This window comes from Rhinatrema bivittatum, chromosome 15, assembly GCF_901001135.1.
Source record: "Rhinatrema bivittatum chromosome 15, aRhiBiv1.1, whole genome shotgun sequence".
Classification (NCBI taxonomy): Eukaryota; Metazoa; Chordata; class Amphibia; order Gymnophiona; family Rhinatrematidae; genus Rhinatrema; species Rhinatrema bivittatum.
In genome coordinates this window covers 68,334,323-68,349,273 of record NC_042629.1, presented here as the reverse complement: position 1 = coordinate 68,349,273, position 14,951 = coordinate 68,334,323, and the positions used below count along the sequence as shown (strand labels likewise).

The following is a 14,951-nucleotide window of genomic DNA, read 5'->3' as shown; positions in this document are numbered from 1 at the left end:
CCAAGGGCTCACACACCACCTTCAGTGGGCAGTCTAATGGTAAAGCACAGAGACTGATCCACCGGGAACGTAAACCATGACTGAAACAATGACTTATTGGAAAACCACAAATCAACTCTTTAAACCAAGAGCAGGAACTGTAATATTGCATCTAGAGATCATAATCAAAATATCACGACCCTATTAAAAATTATCAAGAAAGTGCTCCAGCTGTAGGAAATAAAACCTGAACGCACAGCATCATACACCTTTGGAGGTGGTAGGTACATTTCCTAAAGCTCGCTGTTTCTTCCTCTATAGCCAAAAACAAAAAGGTGGGTAGTAACGTCTTCCATACACACACATTAAAACAGAGCAGCAAAAGTGTGGGAGGAGTCTTAAGGACATCAGCAGGCGCCAAAATAAGGAAAACAACCTTATAAAGCATTAAGCACAGCTTATTAAGCGATCAAGAGTACATTTTCAAAGCAGATAACAGCAATCAGTCCCCTGACACGGGCCGTGATTCATGCAGTGCGCTGCATCGGGAGGGACAATTCTCATTTTTGTGACTGGATGACAAAATTCTTTGGCTGATCAATCACCTCAACTGATTACTTCCCGTGTTCACATTTAGATTTGAAAGCTCTTTGGCCCATGGGACTTTGTAATGACCAATAGGTTGAAGTGATTGGTCATTTAAAGAATTCTGTCACGCAATCACGCTGCGTGCTTCTCGAAACACGGCAAGGTAGGGAGGAATGAACAGTGTTCTCGACAGTAAACAAAGCCTATATGGATGCACACTTCGATTGCTGTAGAAGATCAGCTGAGTAAAGTATCCAAAACAGCGGTCAGTAGAACTCGCAACGCACTAGGATTTTAAGAACAGTTTTGTGAGATTCTTGAGAATAGAGTCCCAAATAAATGTATCCTTCATGGCCTTTCCTTACCTCTTTGCAAAGTTATAATGATGCCACCTAGTGGCTAATTTGAGCTTTATCGTGAACTTGTTAAATATTATTGCATCACTGCATTTTTACATGATGTATTTTATTGTGTTTTGGAAGTTAGTAAATTTGTTATGTCATTACTGTATGCAGTCTTGTTATGCTATTATTGTAATGCTTGTGAGCTGCTCCTAGTCTTTGAGAGTCAACTAAGGATGTAAATCTAGAACAGAAAGATAAACCGTTCAAATACTACACTGTATACACTGCCTTCTTCACCCTAAGTCATCTCTGTTATGGCGCCACAAATCATAGTAACATTGTAAATGGCGGGAGAAAAAGACCCCAAGTGCTTCATTCAGTCTGCCCAGCAAGATGCTCATGGTAGTAACTGCCTCTCAGTGCAGGTTACCCCCATGCTGGTAATCGTAGGGTCAGTACCCAACGCCCATCTGCTGCTGTTCTCTCCTTAATCACCACTGCCTACTGCTTCAGACCTGAAAAGTCGCTCGCCCTTACCAACAGTTTGTAAATCAAGGCCGATCCCATCAACTGCAGCAGACAGCAGGGCTGCATGGAGATATGCTGAGGCCCTAAGCTGGGTGAAGTTTAAGAGGCCAAAAAAAAAGTAAAACTTGAAATTTAGTAAGTCTTTTGTAGTCAGAAGGCCTCTCATAAATCCGAGACCCTAAACTGTAGCTGAGGTAGCTTGTGCCTGAATCTGGCACTGACAGGCAGACAGGCGGACAAAGAATCTGGCATCAGGCAGTAGATTTTTGGCAAGAAAAATTCTGATTCTATGGTTGCCCGGTGGGACGTTCCAAAAAACTGCTCCAGGCCATCCAGCAGAAAGCACCAGGAACTCATCAACAAAAGTCACAATACAGGCCGAAAAGGTTAAACTGGACACGGAAGCCCTAGCTAGTGCCAGCTATAGAACAGAACTTTTTTTTTTTTTTTTTGCAAGGGATTGGGGAGGATTCTGTTCACTTTGCTACTCAAAATCGCTCGGTTTTAACTAAACAAAATCTCTTCAAATGAATCTGAATACTTAACTACATGCTGCTGGGTGCAGAAGTGTAACATTCCTCCTGTTGCTTGCTGGGGTAGGACCAATCCTCCTTTAGTGTCAGATATTTCAAAACCACCCCCACATAACGAATGGAAGAATGAATTAAAAAAAAAAACACAACAGAAAACAAAAACTATACAGCTGCAGGGAGAAGCTTGGGTTACTTTGATATGTCTTTGCTAGAACTTACACCATTGCCCGAGACCCTGAGCCCACCGAGGGGGCCTCTGCCCCTGTTTGCGTCAGGGCTGCTCTCTCTTTCCTGAGACAACGCAGACTTCCAGGCAGCAGTGGGGATCTTCTGCACCGCTGAGTCTCCCTCTCGCCAGAACCTCTGTGGACTTCTTCGCTTATCATAACAGCTATTTTACAATCTATAAAAGAGACTCCTGCTTGTCCAAAACCAAGGCAACAAAGAACCCATTGTTTCTAAACATTTATCCCATTGCCGCAATCTACTATCCCAGCCGAGATTCTGCAAAAAGGTCTGGTTGCGATTCCAGGGCTGCTTGCTCGTGGATATTTGCTCAAGTTCTCCAAAGGTACGCAGCAAAGTCCAATCAATCTCTGCCGCAGATCAACAGGAACCTGTCAAGAGTTCAGTTTGGGACTGCCCCTCCTCTCAGCCTTCACAGCGCTTCCAACCCAACAGCCAAGACTCGCCATGGCCGGTGTGACAGACCATCAAGTTACTGGTGTGTCCTCAAGGCAACGCTGTTCATCACGTCTTATGATGTTAAGCAATATCCCAGTAGGCGACCAACATGCTGTGCTGTTGTAGCACTGTAGCTCCCCCTGGAGCTAAAAGAACTTTTATAAAAAGCTTTCAGCTTTGTATCATATCAGATTCTCTTCTTTCCTTCACAGGTCACTTTCTGGCCCCAACCAGCTCCCATTGGATATTGTATAGTCTGTCAATTGCTCTCAAAGACACCAGTGGCCAATCAGGTTAAGGAATGCCTAAATTCTATCAGAAAATTACAGATATCATACTCGTGCATTTCTAACCGCCCCCCTCCAAGGCAGTAATATACTAAAACACTAGCAAACTGCAACTGAGTAGTTCAGTATATGGAACATAGAACATGACAGATAAAGGCCAAATGGCTGAACCAATCTGCTCATGCACACCTCCCACTTAGCTTTACAATCTCTTCCTCTCCCTCAGAGATCCTTTGTGCTTGTCTCCCTGCTTTATTTAATTCTGATACGGTCCTCGTCTCCACGATCTCCGCTGGGATGCTGTTCCATGCACCCAGATCTAAGGAATGCAGCAATAACCTGTCTTCCCATCAGATACCAGACCTTCCAACCTGCTGATACCTTGATAAAGGAGATGTTGCCTTTTCTGCAGACTAGGAGATAACTTTTGGTTTACCCAGGGCCTACACAGAGAATTAAAAAAAAAAAAAAAAAAAACTTAGAAGAAAACACCTACCCCTTCCCATCCATCAAGGCTTCGTCATCTTCATCTACGTCAGAGGCTGGGCTGGTGCGAGGTGGGCATGACCGCGTGGAGACATTGCGGGCCAGAATGGAACCTTCAGTGAAAATGAAAGAGAAGTATAAAATAAGGTTATATATACAGATACGATTAAAAGTCGAATGCATTAACTCTCTTAACTCATTCCCCAACAAACCTCTTGTTATGTCTGTTCTGAACAAGAACTGAGCCGAATCAGAGGGGGGAAAACAAACACACGAACCCTCTTCAGTCTGGAGTTGTACGACATTCCTGAATCAAATGAACCGGGTGATCCAAGGGTCACTCTGTTGCACTGGGTCATTTTTTAAGGTGAGGGGGCAGGGGTGGGGGACTCAGGAGCAACACAGAGAGAAACACAAGCTAATGAGGAGATCCCTAGGCATCACGGAAGCTGTGCATAATGCATGTTTCTTCCCATTTGTCGTGCAATTTTAAATAGCATTTTATGCTCGATTATCAACTGGGATAAAAAAAAACATCCATTTAATCAGACGTCTGAACACAACTATTTATTTATCTACCATTCTTATTAACTACTTCCCTGATCTCTGTGGAGTTTGCCTAAAGTGCTGAAAATTTTAAATCATCAAAATACAAAAGAATTCTTGCATAACTCTTAAAAACAATCACACACAATACAATACAAAAACAAACAGCTGAGAGCCAGAAAACATTCCACACCCTCATCATTACAAGCAGCATGAAAATTATAACCTCCCATCTGCTCCACCCCTACACACACACACACACACACTTCTCATCCAGTATTTAACACATAGATCACGAGATGAGTACTTCCAATGAGGAAGTTCCAGATTTTCCTACTAGTAAAAAAAAAAAATATTAAATGACCGACTTCATTCATTCATTAAAGGCATAAGATTCATTCACCCAACAGAAGCCTATTACAGGGCGCTCCACTTTCAGGAGATATGGTTAGTATCGACAATGGGTTATTTTGAATAAAAGCAGATTACAGAACGGAAAGGATAAAGCAGCCTGGAGAAGGCTGTTGGTTTCATCTTGGTGGCATTTTAACGTGTGCGCCGTAAAAAACGGGATTTCAGCTCCCACGATCCAAAAGGTTAGACATGCTCCCAGAGAGCAGAGGCCACCGAAACAGAACACGGGGCACCCTCAAGGAGAAGAAATTGCTTTTTAAACAGCCCAGAAAACAAGAGCAGATCCAAAGAGGGAGGTGAGCAGATCTGTTGGTCAGTGCATGGGGCCTGACTGCAAGAGAGATGGTGGGGGCTTCATGCCAAGATACCCCCTCTCGCCACCGGCTTTCCGTGTGACCTTGCGCAAGTCGCTGGGGTCTCCCTGCGCCTCCGGGATCCAGTCCAAAACACAAGGCATGTGTCTTAAAACTGGCTTTCCCCTGCCAAAAAAAAAATAATAACAAGAACGCAGGCTGCCTGGCTCACAAGTTTCTTTGGATTCTTACTGACAGAAAGTAGTAGCCTCCCATGGCTGACCAGCACCGTATCCAGAGGCACAAAAGAACTGCTATAAATAATTCAACATCATGATTGCTTAGCAAAGGAATAAAAGCTGCACTGTAGTAGACATCGGTGCAGAGGGTCATCCGGCAAGCAAACTCCCACAACAAGTAGAACAATATTGCTCCGCAGCAGAAGGATGTGATACCACAACTGCTTTAGTGAGGGGTCAGAAGCTGCAGCTGGTGGAAGGGCTTTTGTGTGTGGTGATATTTTGCTTTTTTTTTGTGTGTTTTTATGTACCCTGCTCCGAGTGTCGGAAGGCATAGGCTACAAGTAATTTAAATACATAAATAAGGGCACCTAAACCTAGGCACATGGAGCTTTCGTTCCAAACTATGGACAGGAATTAGTTTTAGTAAAACGCCAGCCCTGCATGTTGTTACCCTTTTCAAGTTGTGGCCTTGCATTTGCCCCTGTGCCAGCTCAATCGGAACCAGGACTGGGATCTGACAAGACTTAAGGCTCCATTCGCGGTTACACGCGGGCCTGTTCCCTGCTGAAGCGGCAGTGCACGGCGCTTCCTGCTGGGTCAGCCTTTTCTCGGTTTGCTTTTTCTTTATAAGAGACATCTGCAAAGGATTGGCCTTGGAAATTAAAAAAAAAATAAAAAAATCCATGCAGCCAGGAAGAAAACAAATTCTCTCCTGGTGTCGGTCTGATCCAGGCAACGGTGACAGATGCAGTCCCGCGTTACCAAAAAAATCTGCGACGCCTCCACTCATTCTGACCAGATTTGTGGAGGATGCAAACCTTCCCAGCAGTCCACCTTCCCTCCCCGAACGCCCTCTCTCCTGCCGGCACATCCTTTCCGTGACGCTGTTAAAAGTTCTTTACGTCGGACACCAGCGGGTTAAAAGCACGGCTGCCACCGCATACTGCACGCACCGTTCTACACGAGGCTGCGAGTTTACAAGTAGCGTCCGTTAAAAGTAATCGATCCTTCATTTTTTGCCCGTTTTTTTTAAAGGCGGCCCCTGCAATGGAGGGAACCCGGCCTTAAAGAGGGACAACTTTCAAAATGATTCATATGGGGGGGGGGGGGGCCTCATGACCCTGTAACTTAGTGCTCTGAAAGCTGCACAGCCTCAACGCAGTTAAACGTGCGCGTAGCGTTCCACGACACGCCCGCTGGTAGGAGGAGTTTCTGAGAGACACATTTAGGCCGGAGAAGGAAAATAACGAGCGGTCACTGCATTTTCTAATCGATGCATCTGTCAGGTCCTTCTGTTTTCTGACCACCGCATGTGCAACTGAGTTACAAACCGCGAGCCCCCGTGGTCCTTTTTCAATGCTGCCCAGCACGCCGTTTTACAATCACGTCTTGCCGGCGCGGTCGTGCTCTCACCTTGCGGTGGCAGGTCAAAGCGAATGTGCCTGTCAAAGTGCATGGTGCTGTGGAACCTGCTGTCACACGACTCGCACAAGCTCAGCGGGCTCTTGTGGTTCAGCTGCTGACAGTCCGTATGGTGACATACCTGTAAGACAAAGAGTTCACAGTCACATCAGGCCCTTTTGTCCACAACCCCCCCCCCCCCCAAAAAAAAAAAAAAAAAAAAAAAGGCTGCAGGGCTCATACAACACTGGACAACAAAAATATATTTTGCTTGCATCAACCTGTTCTAATCTCCCACAGAACTAGTCCAAATCGAAAAACCATCAAAAGCTTAGCAGCAAAAGCAACCCTGCTGGATTGAATTTTCCGTCAGATGTACTACTTGTAAGCAGAGAAATGATGCTGCCGTGGCTCAGTATTTTGAGGTAGTTCCCACGTCCATCTTCAGCTAAAACCCCAGGTCAGCAGCCGCTGATCCATTCTAATCTCTCGCCAGCCTGTCTGAAGACGAAACCCATTTGTGGATAATTCTTACGGTGGGCCAACAGAAAAGTATCACAGCTTGCAAAGAAACCAGATTTTATCCAGGATAAATTCTACTCTCTAAAAGGGGAATTAAAAAAAAAAAAAAAAAAAAAAAAGAGTTGTGCGCATACAACTTAGCACATGGGTGTGCAAATAGCGCATAGTCGCATAGGTGCTATTTTATAAACCTCAAACATACACGTGCAAGTCATGGCGCACGAATAAATTTGCATGCATAAAAAAGGAAGGCTGGGGGCATTCGCGCATATTTTGCAACCTATTTTATAACCTGCGAAAGCGAGCCACATACGGCTGTTCCCTGCACTAATTACCTGGTGTAAGTAAGAGTGAAATTCTTTACAGCCAAATACTGACTGTGTGAGGGGGTCCTGAGTAAACTGGGGGGGGGAGCTCAGGCTGAAGAACCAGGGCGGGTATTGATGACCTAACGATAGACTGGGCAAAACTGGCGGACTGCTTGGTAAAACTGGTAATTTCCTTCACGCGCACGTCGCAAAACGTGATGATTTACCCATGTAGAAGCCAACACGTGATAAGGAGAATTCGCGAGTTACATTTCCTCCTCTAAATGATTAAAATCAAGAGCACGAATACGTGCGCATGACAGACATGTGCCACTTATCCTGATAAATTGTGACTTATTCGGCTAAGCGACAACTTTATTTATTTAAAAACATTTTTATTACCTGCCCTTCCTACGTTCAGAGCGGGGTACAACACGCACGCACACACACAGTCAAGTGAACAGGAGAGAACAGGATATCCCTATAGCTGAATGCATGGGGGTGCACGCGCGTGCTTGTTTTAAAGATACCCTCGCTGGTTTACAAAATCATGCGTCACCAATGTCTTATTATGTGCCCTTGCATTTGATCACAGAGGCTTATGTCTTTCATCATTTGCACCCCTATGACATCAGAAGGTCATTTCGAAATCTTTCGATGAAAATATGTTTAGAAAAACAAATCCGGTCATCGGAGTATTTGACTTCCAAAAAATTCTTGTTTTAAGGCTTCCAAAAAACATGCAAAATATTTCCAAATTTCTATCCAGGAAATTTTGTGGCTTTCAGAATGTTAACACACTCAACATTATCCCTCTTGAGTAGCCACCCATTCTACTGCATCTTTCTCACAGGAAGAAGAGATGTTAAAGCAGACAAGTTCATTTTATAGTGCAAATGATGCAAGAGCCTTATTTATTTATATCCTGCTTTCTGACACTTTAAAGCAGGTTACCTTCAATTACTGTAAGGTTACAATTGCGATTTGAACCCTAGTTTCGCTGATTCATAGTCCACTGCTCTAACCACTAGGCTATTCCTCACTTTACAGGGAGGATGGATTTTCTCCAGCCAAAATATTAGAAGAAAAAGTTATTTTTAAATAGCTTTCATGCTATTAATGGGCTACAACAGAAACAAGTAGGGATGTGCATTCATTTTTAAAGGAAATTGAAAACATGACAAACCCACCCACATTTAGTTTAAAAACACTGGAAAATAACTGTAACCTGTGCATCTATAATTACCCCCAGTTTATGGGTGGAGGCAAGTATTTTATAACATATGCACGTACTCCGCTTGTGAAAATACTTGTGCATGTACTTTTAATCGCCAGTCAGTTCACCTAGACCCTCCATTGCATCACCTTGATCTCCCATTCAAAAAACTGCAGACAAAATACAAGTACAATTTCATTTCACAGATGCAACAGCAGGTGTAAAATCGGGCATGTGGGTACACTGCTTACATAATACATTGTGTTTAAGCTTCCAAACCCTGCTCCGGAAGGCCCTCAAAAACATCTTTTTTTTTTTTTACTTGCAAAATATTACGCAGCAAATGGCAACTCCACACATGCAGTTCTATCCTTCTGAAGAATTCCTTAGTATGCATAAGAGCTACCTACACGTGTCTATCCCGATTTACACCTCTGCATGACGTTTTGAAAATTGACCCCTATAAATTCAGTAGGAGCTCTTTGATTTTCAAAAGTAAAAAGAGACAGAAGCTAATGTTAGAGTACTAAATGTGTTTTGCAATTTTTCAAACACCAGGGTTCATTTAAAAAAAAAAAAAAAAAGAGGATATGGGGAGCATTGTAGTAGTTGCAACCAACATAAACCCTGGAGATTCAGGTTCCACATCCCACTCCTGCCACTATCCTCTGTAACAGATAAGCACTTTCCTGCAAGGAGCTTTTGGCTATCGAACACATTTTGTGATGTGCAGAATGAAAATGTGGTGTGGCAGTTGGTGCATAAGAGAGCACATGAATTCAAGGCTCCGCCCTATTTCGGTCTCTGTGTATTACCCCGGGTAAGTTTACCTTATCAGTAAGTCTACACCCCACTATGCAAGATAAATCACGAGCCCTGAAAGATCCTTCTCAAAGCAGTTTAAAATCTAAGTCTGAGCAGAGGGAGTTTAAGTCACTAGGGTCAACGCTAGAGATGATCCGAAAAGTCACAATTCAAAATTACACTGAAAAACTCCACCCGCAGAGGGAATGCCAAACAAGGCAATCAAGCTGGGATCTTCAACTCCACTCTGCTACCCTACCAGCACTCTAGCTCTCGTTTACCCAATTGTAATTGAATAAGAAAACATTCCTTTAATCAGTCCAAGCATAATATTCCAACATGCACTTCTTTAGGACTTAAATTAGTTACTACAACAATCTGATGTGACCTTCAAAATATTTGCTTTATTTTATTTTGGCTTTCCATGCATTTCTTTATACCCTAATTGCTTCACGAACTGATGATCATAAGACATGCCATACTGGGTCAGACCAAGGGTCCATCAAGCTTAGAATCCTGTGTCCAACAGTGGCCAATCCAGGCCATAAGAACCTGGCAAGTACCCAAACATTAGATAGATCACAAGCTACTATTCCTTATTCATTAATAGCAGTTTATGGACTTCTCCTCTAGGAATTTATCCAAACTTTTTTTTAAACCCATTTACACTAACTGCCGTAACCATATCCTCTGGCAATGAATTCCAGAGCTTAACTATAGGTTGAGTGAAAATGAATTTTCTGCAATTTGTTTTAAATGAGCTACTTGCTAACTTCATGGAGTGCCCCCTAGTCCTTTTATTGTCTGAGAGTAAATAACCAATTTACATTAACCTGTTCAAGTCCTTTCATGATTTTGTAAACCTCTATCATATCCCCCCTCAGCCGTCTCTTCTCCAAGCTGACTAACCCTAACCTCTTTGGCCTTTCCTCATAGGGGAGTTGTTCCATCCCCTTTATCATTTTGGTCGCCCTTCTCTGTACCTTCTCCATCGCAACTATATCTTTTTAGAGATACGGTGACCAGATCATTGTATTGGGCTCTACCTTGTGTCTTGAATAATGTAGAGCATTACATTACTTAGACAATGTGTTTAGAATTTAAGAGCTTATTGGAAAGGTATTCCTGCAGTAAGAAAACTCGTTCCTGACCCCACGTGGTAATAAGGTACATGGTTGAATTAGAATCCATCATAATACTAATTAAACTAAACCTATGCCTGTTAGCAAGAGAGGCTGGAAGACTTAATTTGGACAATTGTGTGTTACATGTGTCTCTTGGGTGATGCAGTTTGGAAAAATGAAAAAAAAAACAAAAAACAACAACAACAAAAAAACCCCTGTGTCATACTTGTAAAATAAATAAAAGTGGCTATGTAAACCTGAAAAGAATATGCAAATTGGATACTGTACCACCAAGCACTATGGCATCTCCTGACAGCTCACAGAAAGATAAATGTTTTAAATGAATACATGAACTAAATTAGAAATGGGATGCTTCTGACAGGCAATCAGCTGCAAGCTCGGATAGGAAATGCTTACTGAAAATTGCTGCTGCAGTAATATTTAAAGAATGGAATCCAGTGTGGATAAATTCCATTTCTTTTCATCTTTTCCACAATCCTAGCACTTCTAAAACAAATGCATACACAGCCACTTCCAATAAAGAGAGCTGTCTATTTACAGTAGGCCCAGAGGGATAAAGTGCCTTGCTCCAAGGTCACTGACCTTTCCATTATACGACGAGGACTAGAAACAGGGGACCGGATGTCTGCATGGGAAAAGTGGTAACATTTGGCCCTAAAAGACTCCTTTTCCCAAGACCTGTTCTCCAACATTAGACCGCCTCCAGCACCTTTATATATAAAACAAAGTCGCACAAGAAATTACAAGAAAAATATATCAATCCATATCCAGCACAGAACATTTTACATCAGCTGTCAGCAGGGCAGATTGCATCCATTAACCACACTGGATTTACTATAGCAGGGACTTATAAATAATGGTGTTGTAACAGGTTTATTTCTGTCCAGGGAGTTCATGTAGCAAAAGCATGTCCTGTCCTATGCAAAACTGCCATAGGCTGGTGCAGATTTAATTTACTTAACAGGTTTATACTGCTAAGGCCTGGCACATCACAAGGGTGATGAGGTTGATTGTGGGAGCAGTCTAGAGCCACATTAACTTGGTGCCCTCAATGCAGCACCCTACCTCCAGAAGACGCAGCACTGCCAAGGGCCTCCCCCTGCATGACGTGGTGTAGGAAGGGGCCCCTGTTCCAGAGACATGTGGCCCCCAAGTGCATCAAATACTAGGAAACCCTTCATTAATCAACGGGTAAATGCAAATGCCGCTGACTGCAAAACTCACTGGGACGCATATGGTCTTTCTCTGTGTAACATATATGGTATCACAGTGCACGGAGATCTAGGATAAGTTATAAAAATGGGGTTGGGCCATCAGTTCTGAAAACAAACTATTCTTTCAGAGGTCTGAGATCCCCCAATAATTCATTTGGGTTTGCTCTAGGGAACGTTAGTAACGTTTATTGCAGCAGTGTCTTTCTACCAACAAATGTTACCAAAATGATTTTGTCATTGGCATGCATTACAATATTAAGGCACCAGAGTACTGGTGGAAATGCAGCCCTAACGGTTTCCTTTGTTGTCAATCTAGAGGCGATGCAATGTCAACATACACCAATGTCACTGGCATGTCTGCTTTTAAGCTAACCAATGGCAAGGCAGCTCTTGTATTGCTTACAGGAAAGAGACAGGCGATCGATATTTATAAACCACAGAAAGACTTGATGCAGGACATAAGGTTCCACACAGGACTAATGGAGCTCGCTTTTCAGGATGAGTCTATGCATATACAAGGATCGAAAAAAAGCCACAGACCCTATTAGGATCCTCATGGACCCACTAATATGTCCCAAAAATTTAGTGTGGATAGGGCACCAAACCCAAATGTTTTTCGGCAGAGGGGAGAAGGAGGGACACAAACATTTCAATCTTATACAGGCCGATACAGTAAAGTGCGCTCCAACGGAGCGCACTGTTAGCCCGCGTTTGGCTGCGCGTTTTTGACGTGCTATTTTTACCCCTTATACAGTAAGGGGTAATAGCGCGTTGAAAATGCGCGGCCAACCCCCCCGAAACTAATAGCGCCCGCAACATGCAAATGCATGTTGCGGGCGCTATTAGTTATTCCTGCACGATACAGAAAGCAAAATGTGCAGCCAAGCCGCACATTTTACTCTCAAAAATTAACGCCTACCCAAAGGCAGAAGTTAATTTCGGCTGGCACAGGGAAAGTGTACAGAAAAGCAAAAAAAGCTGCTTTTCTGTGCACCCTCCGACTTAATATCATAGCGATATTAAGACAGAGGCCCCAAAAATAAAAAAAAATTTTAATTTAAAAAAATTAAAAATCTGCCCGCGGCCTTCGGGTTGGAAGACAGACGCTCAATTATGCTGGCGTCCGTTTTCCGAACCCGTGGCTGTCAGTGGGTTTGAGAACCGACACCGGTAAAATTGAGCATCAGCTGTCAAATCCGCTGACAGTTGCTGCTTCTGTCAAAAAGGAGGTGCTAGGGACGCGCTAGTGTCCCTAGCGCCTCTTTTTACCACGGGCCCTAATTAGCATACCTGGGCTTCCTGAATCGCGCGCCCAGGAGAGTGGCCTGTGCGCGCATCGGGAGAGCGGGCGCTCGCCGGCTCTCCCGCGCGATTTTCTGTATTGGCCTGAGAGCCAGAAAGGAACTGATCACTCACAGGGCAATAATCAAATGTAAAATGCAGTTTGCTTATTGCCTCCACCCGTCTCCCTTCCCGGTAAGCAGAGAAAAGTATGTTTGCTCTTTCACAGCAGAGTGAAGTACATGTAGAGATTTCATTTTGAAATCATGACACCTTCCTCACACCTGCTTCCAAGGCAGGTGCAAAGTACGTTCGCATTGTTATACCCGTACCGTGCGTACCAGCCAAATATTCAAAAGGAAAGCTGAGCAAGGATTTTCTCTCTGAAGACGAGCCAGCAAGCTCCACCAGGAGACTTCGCTGGAATAAAGCACACGGAGCACGTCGTCATCCAAGAAGCACAACCACAGAAAGGAAATAGCCTAAAAGCTGATGGAGACATCAAACCCAACACCTGCAGGTCAGCTTTAAAATAAAGCTAAGTTGCCACTTTGTTACAGCACTCGAGCGCTACCAGGTCACTGCCGACCCTCTGAAGTCACCATCAGCCATGGTACGAAACGGTGCTGATGGACCTCTATATAAATGTGCACCATGCACATATCACAGGAATGGAAAGATATTTCTCAAAAGACGGAGGAAATTTGGTGCTACGTAGCAGGGCTAAAGTTATACTTTAACCTGGAAACATTCAGGACTCTTCAGACAGAGGAGGTTGTAGCTATCTCTCTCCATTTGTAATGTACATAGTAGTATGGTAAATGATGACAGACAGAGAGCAGAATGGACCTTCCAGTCTGCCCAGCGAGGTGCTTAGGTTTGTAACAGGCGATGCATGCAGGTTACAGACATCTCAGCTGCCTTTGACACGGTGAACCATAACATACTCCTAGAACGCCTCAGCGAGATTGGTATCAATGACACCCCCCTTCAATGGTTCAATTCTTTCCTCAATAACAGAATCTGCAGAATAAAAATTGACGAATACGAATCCAAACCCATACACCTCTCCAGGGGCGTGCCACAAGGTTCCTCACTGTCATCCACCCTATTCAATATCTACCTACTTCCCCTCTGCCAGCTCCTCTCCGACCTGAACCTCACGTACTTCATATATGCTGACGATGTTCAAATTCTCATCCCCATCTCAGACTCCCTGACCTCCACGATGCAAAGATGGTAAAACGCACTTTCATCCATCAACAGTCTCCTAACCTCGCTACACCTCGCCCTTAATACTGCAAAAACTGAACTTCTCATTATCACTCCCCCAAACCACTCCAAGACCACCCCCTCTGCCAATGCCACCTTTTCTCTATCAGCCTGGGATCTAGGTGTCACAATAGACAACCGCCTCAACTTACAAAAATTCATTGGTGCAATCGTGAAAGATTGCTTCTTTAAGCTCAATACCTTAAAAAAACTTAGACCCCCCTCCTCCATCTCAGCGACCTCCAGACAGTCCTGCAAGCAACAGCAGTTTCCAAAATGGACTACTGTAATTCTCTCCTCCTAGGCCTCCCCAAAACCACACTTAAACCCCTCCAATTACTACAAAACTCAGCAGCGAGAATCCTCACAAACTCTCGCAAATTCGACCACATCACCCCCATTCTCAAAAGCCTACACTGGCTCCCCATCCAACAACCCATAACTTTCAAGACACTCACTTTATTACACAAAACCCTCACAACCAAGACATACACTGGATGAAAGACAAAGTCTCTTTCCACGACTCTTATAGACCCACCAGAACCTCCTACAAAGGTACCCTACACATCCCATCTCATAAACAGCTCCACTTCAAGGCCACCAAAGAACGAGCTTTCTCCATTGCTGGCCCTTATGCCTGGAATACTCTACCACCTGAAATCAGACTCGAGCAGTGCCCTCAGAAATTCAGAGCCAGGCTCAAAACTTGGCTATTTAAACAAGCCTTCCCGTAACTTCGGCCACGTATCATCTTGCTGCAGAAATCATATGTAGATATTAGCTTCACATATCTGGACTCGCAACTACTGGACTCTCAAACACTAGACTCTCTCATTTTTATTTATTTATTTATTTTAAAACTTT

At 43.7% G+C, this 14,951-nt stretch overlaps 2 protein-coding genes across 2 annotated transcripts in view; both read right to left on the bottom strand.

The window, feature by feature from the left end:
* PLEKHG5 (pleckstrin homology and RhoGEF domain containing G5) overlaps positions 1-14,951 on the bottom strand; it is a 123,664-nt gene that overhangs the window by 93,270 nt on the left and 15,443 nt on the right. Inside the window, exons 2-3 of the mRNA XM_029578615.1 lie at positions 6,338-6,467; positions 3,440-3,542 (exon numbers count right to left, since the gene is read on the bottom strand). Coding sequence (XP_029434475.1) covers positions 3,440-3,542; positions 6,338-6,380 — 146 coding nt within the window. The 5' untranslated portion in view covers positions 6,381-6,467. The remainder of the gene's footprint in view (positions 1-3,439; positions 3,543-6,337; positions 6,468-14,951) is intronic.
* LOC115076515 (pleckstrin homology domain-containing family G member 5-like) overlaps positions 6,400-14,951 on the bottom strand; it is a 71,934-nt gene continuing 63,382 nt past the window's right edge. Inside the window, exon 8 of the mRNA XM_029578056.1 lies at positions 6,400-6,467. Within this exon, the coding sequence (XP_029433916.1) occupies positions 6,400-6,467 (68 nt within the window). The remainder of the gene's footprint in view (positions 6,468-14,951) is intronic.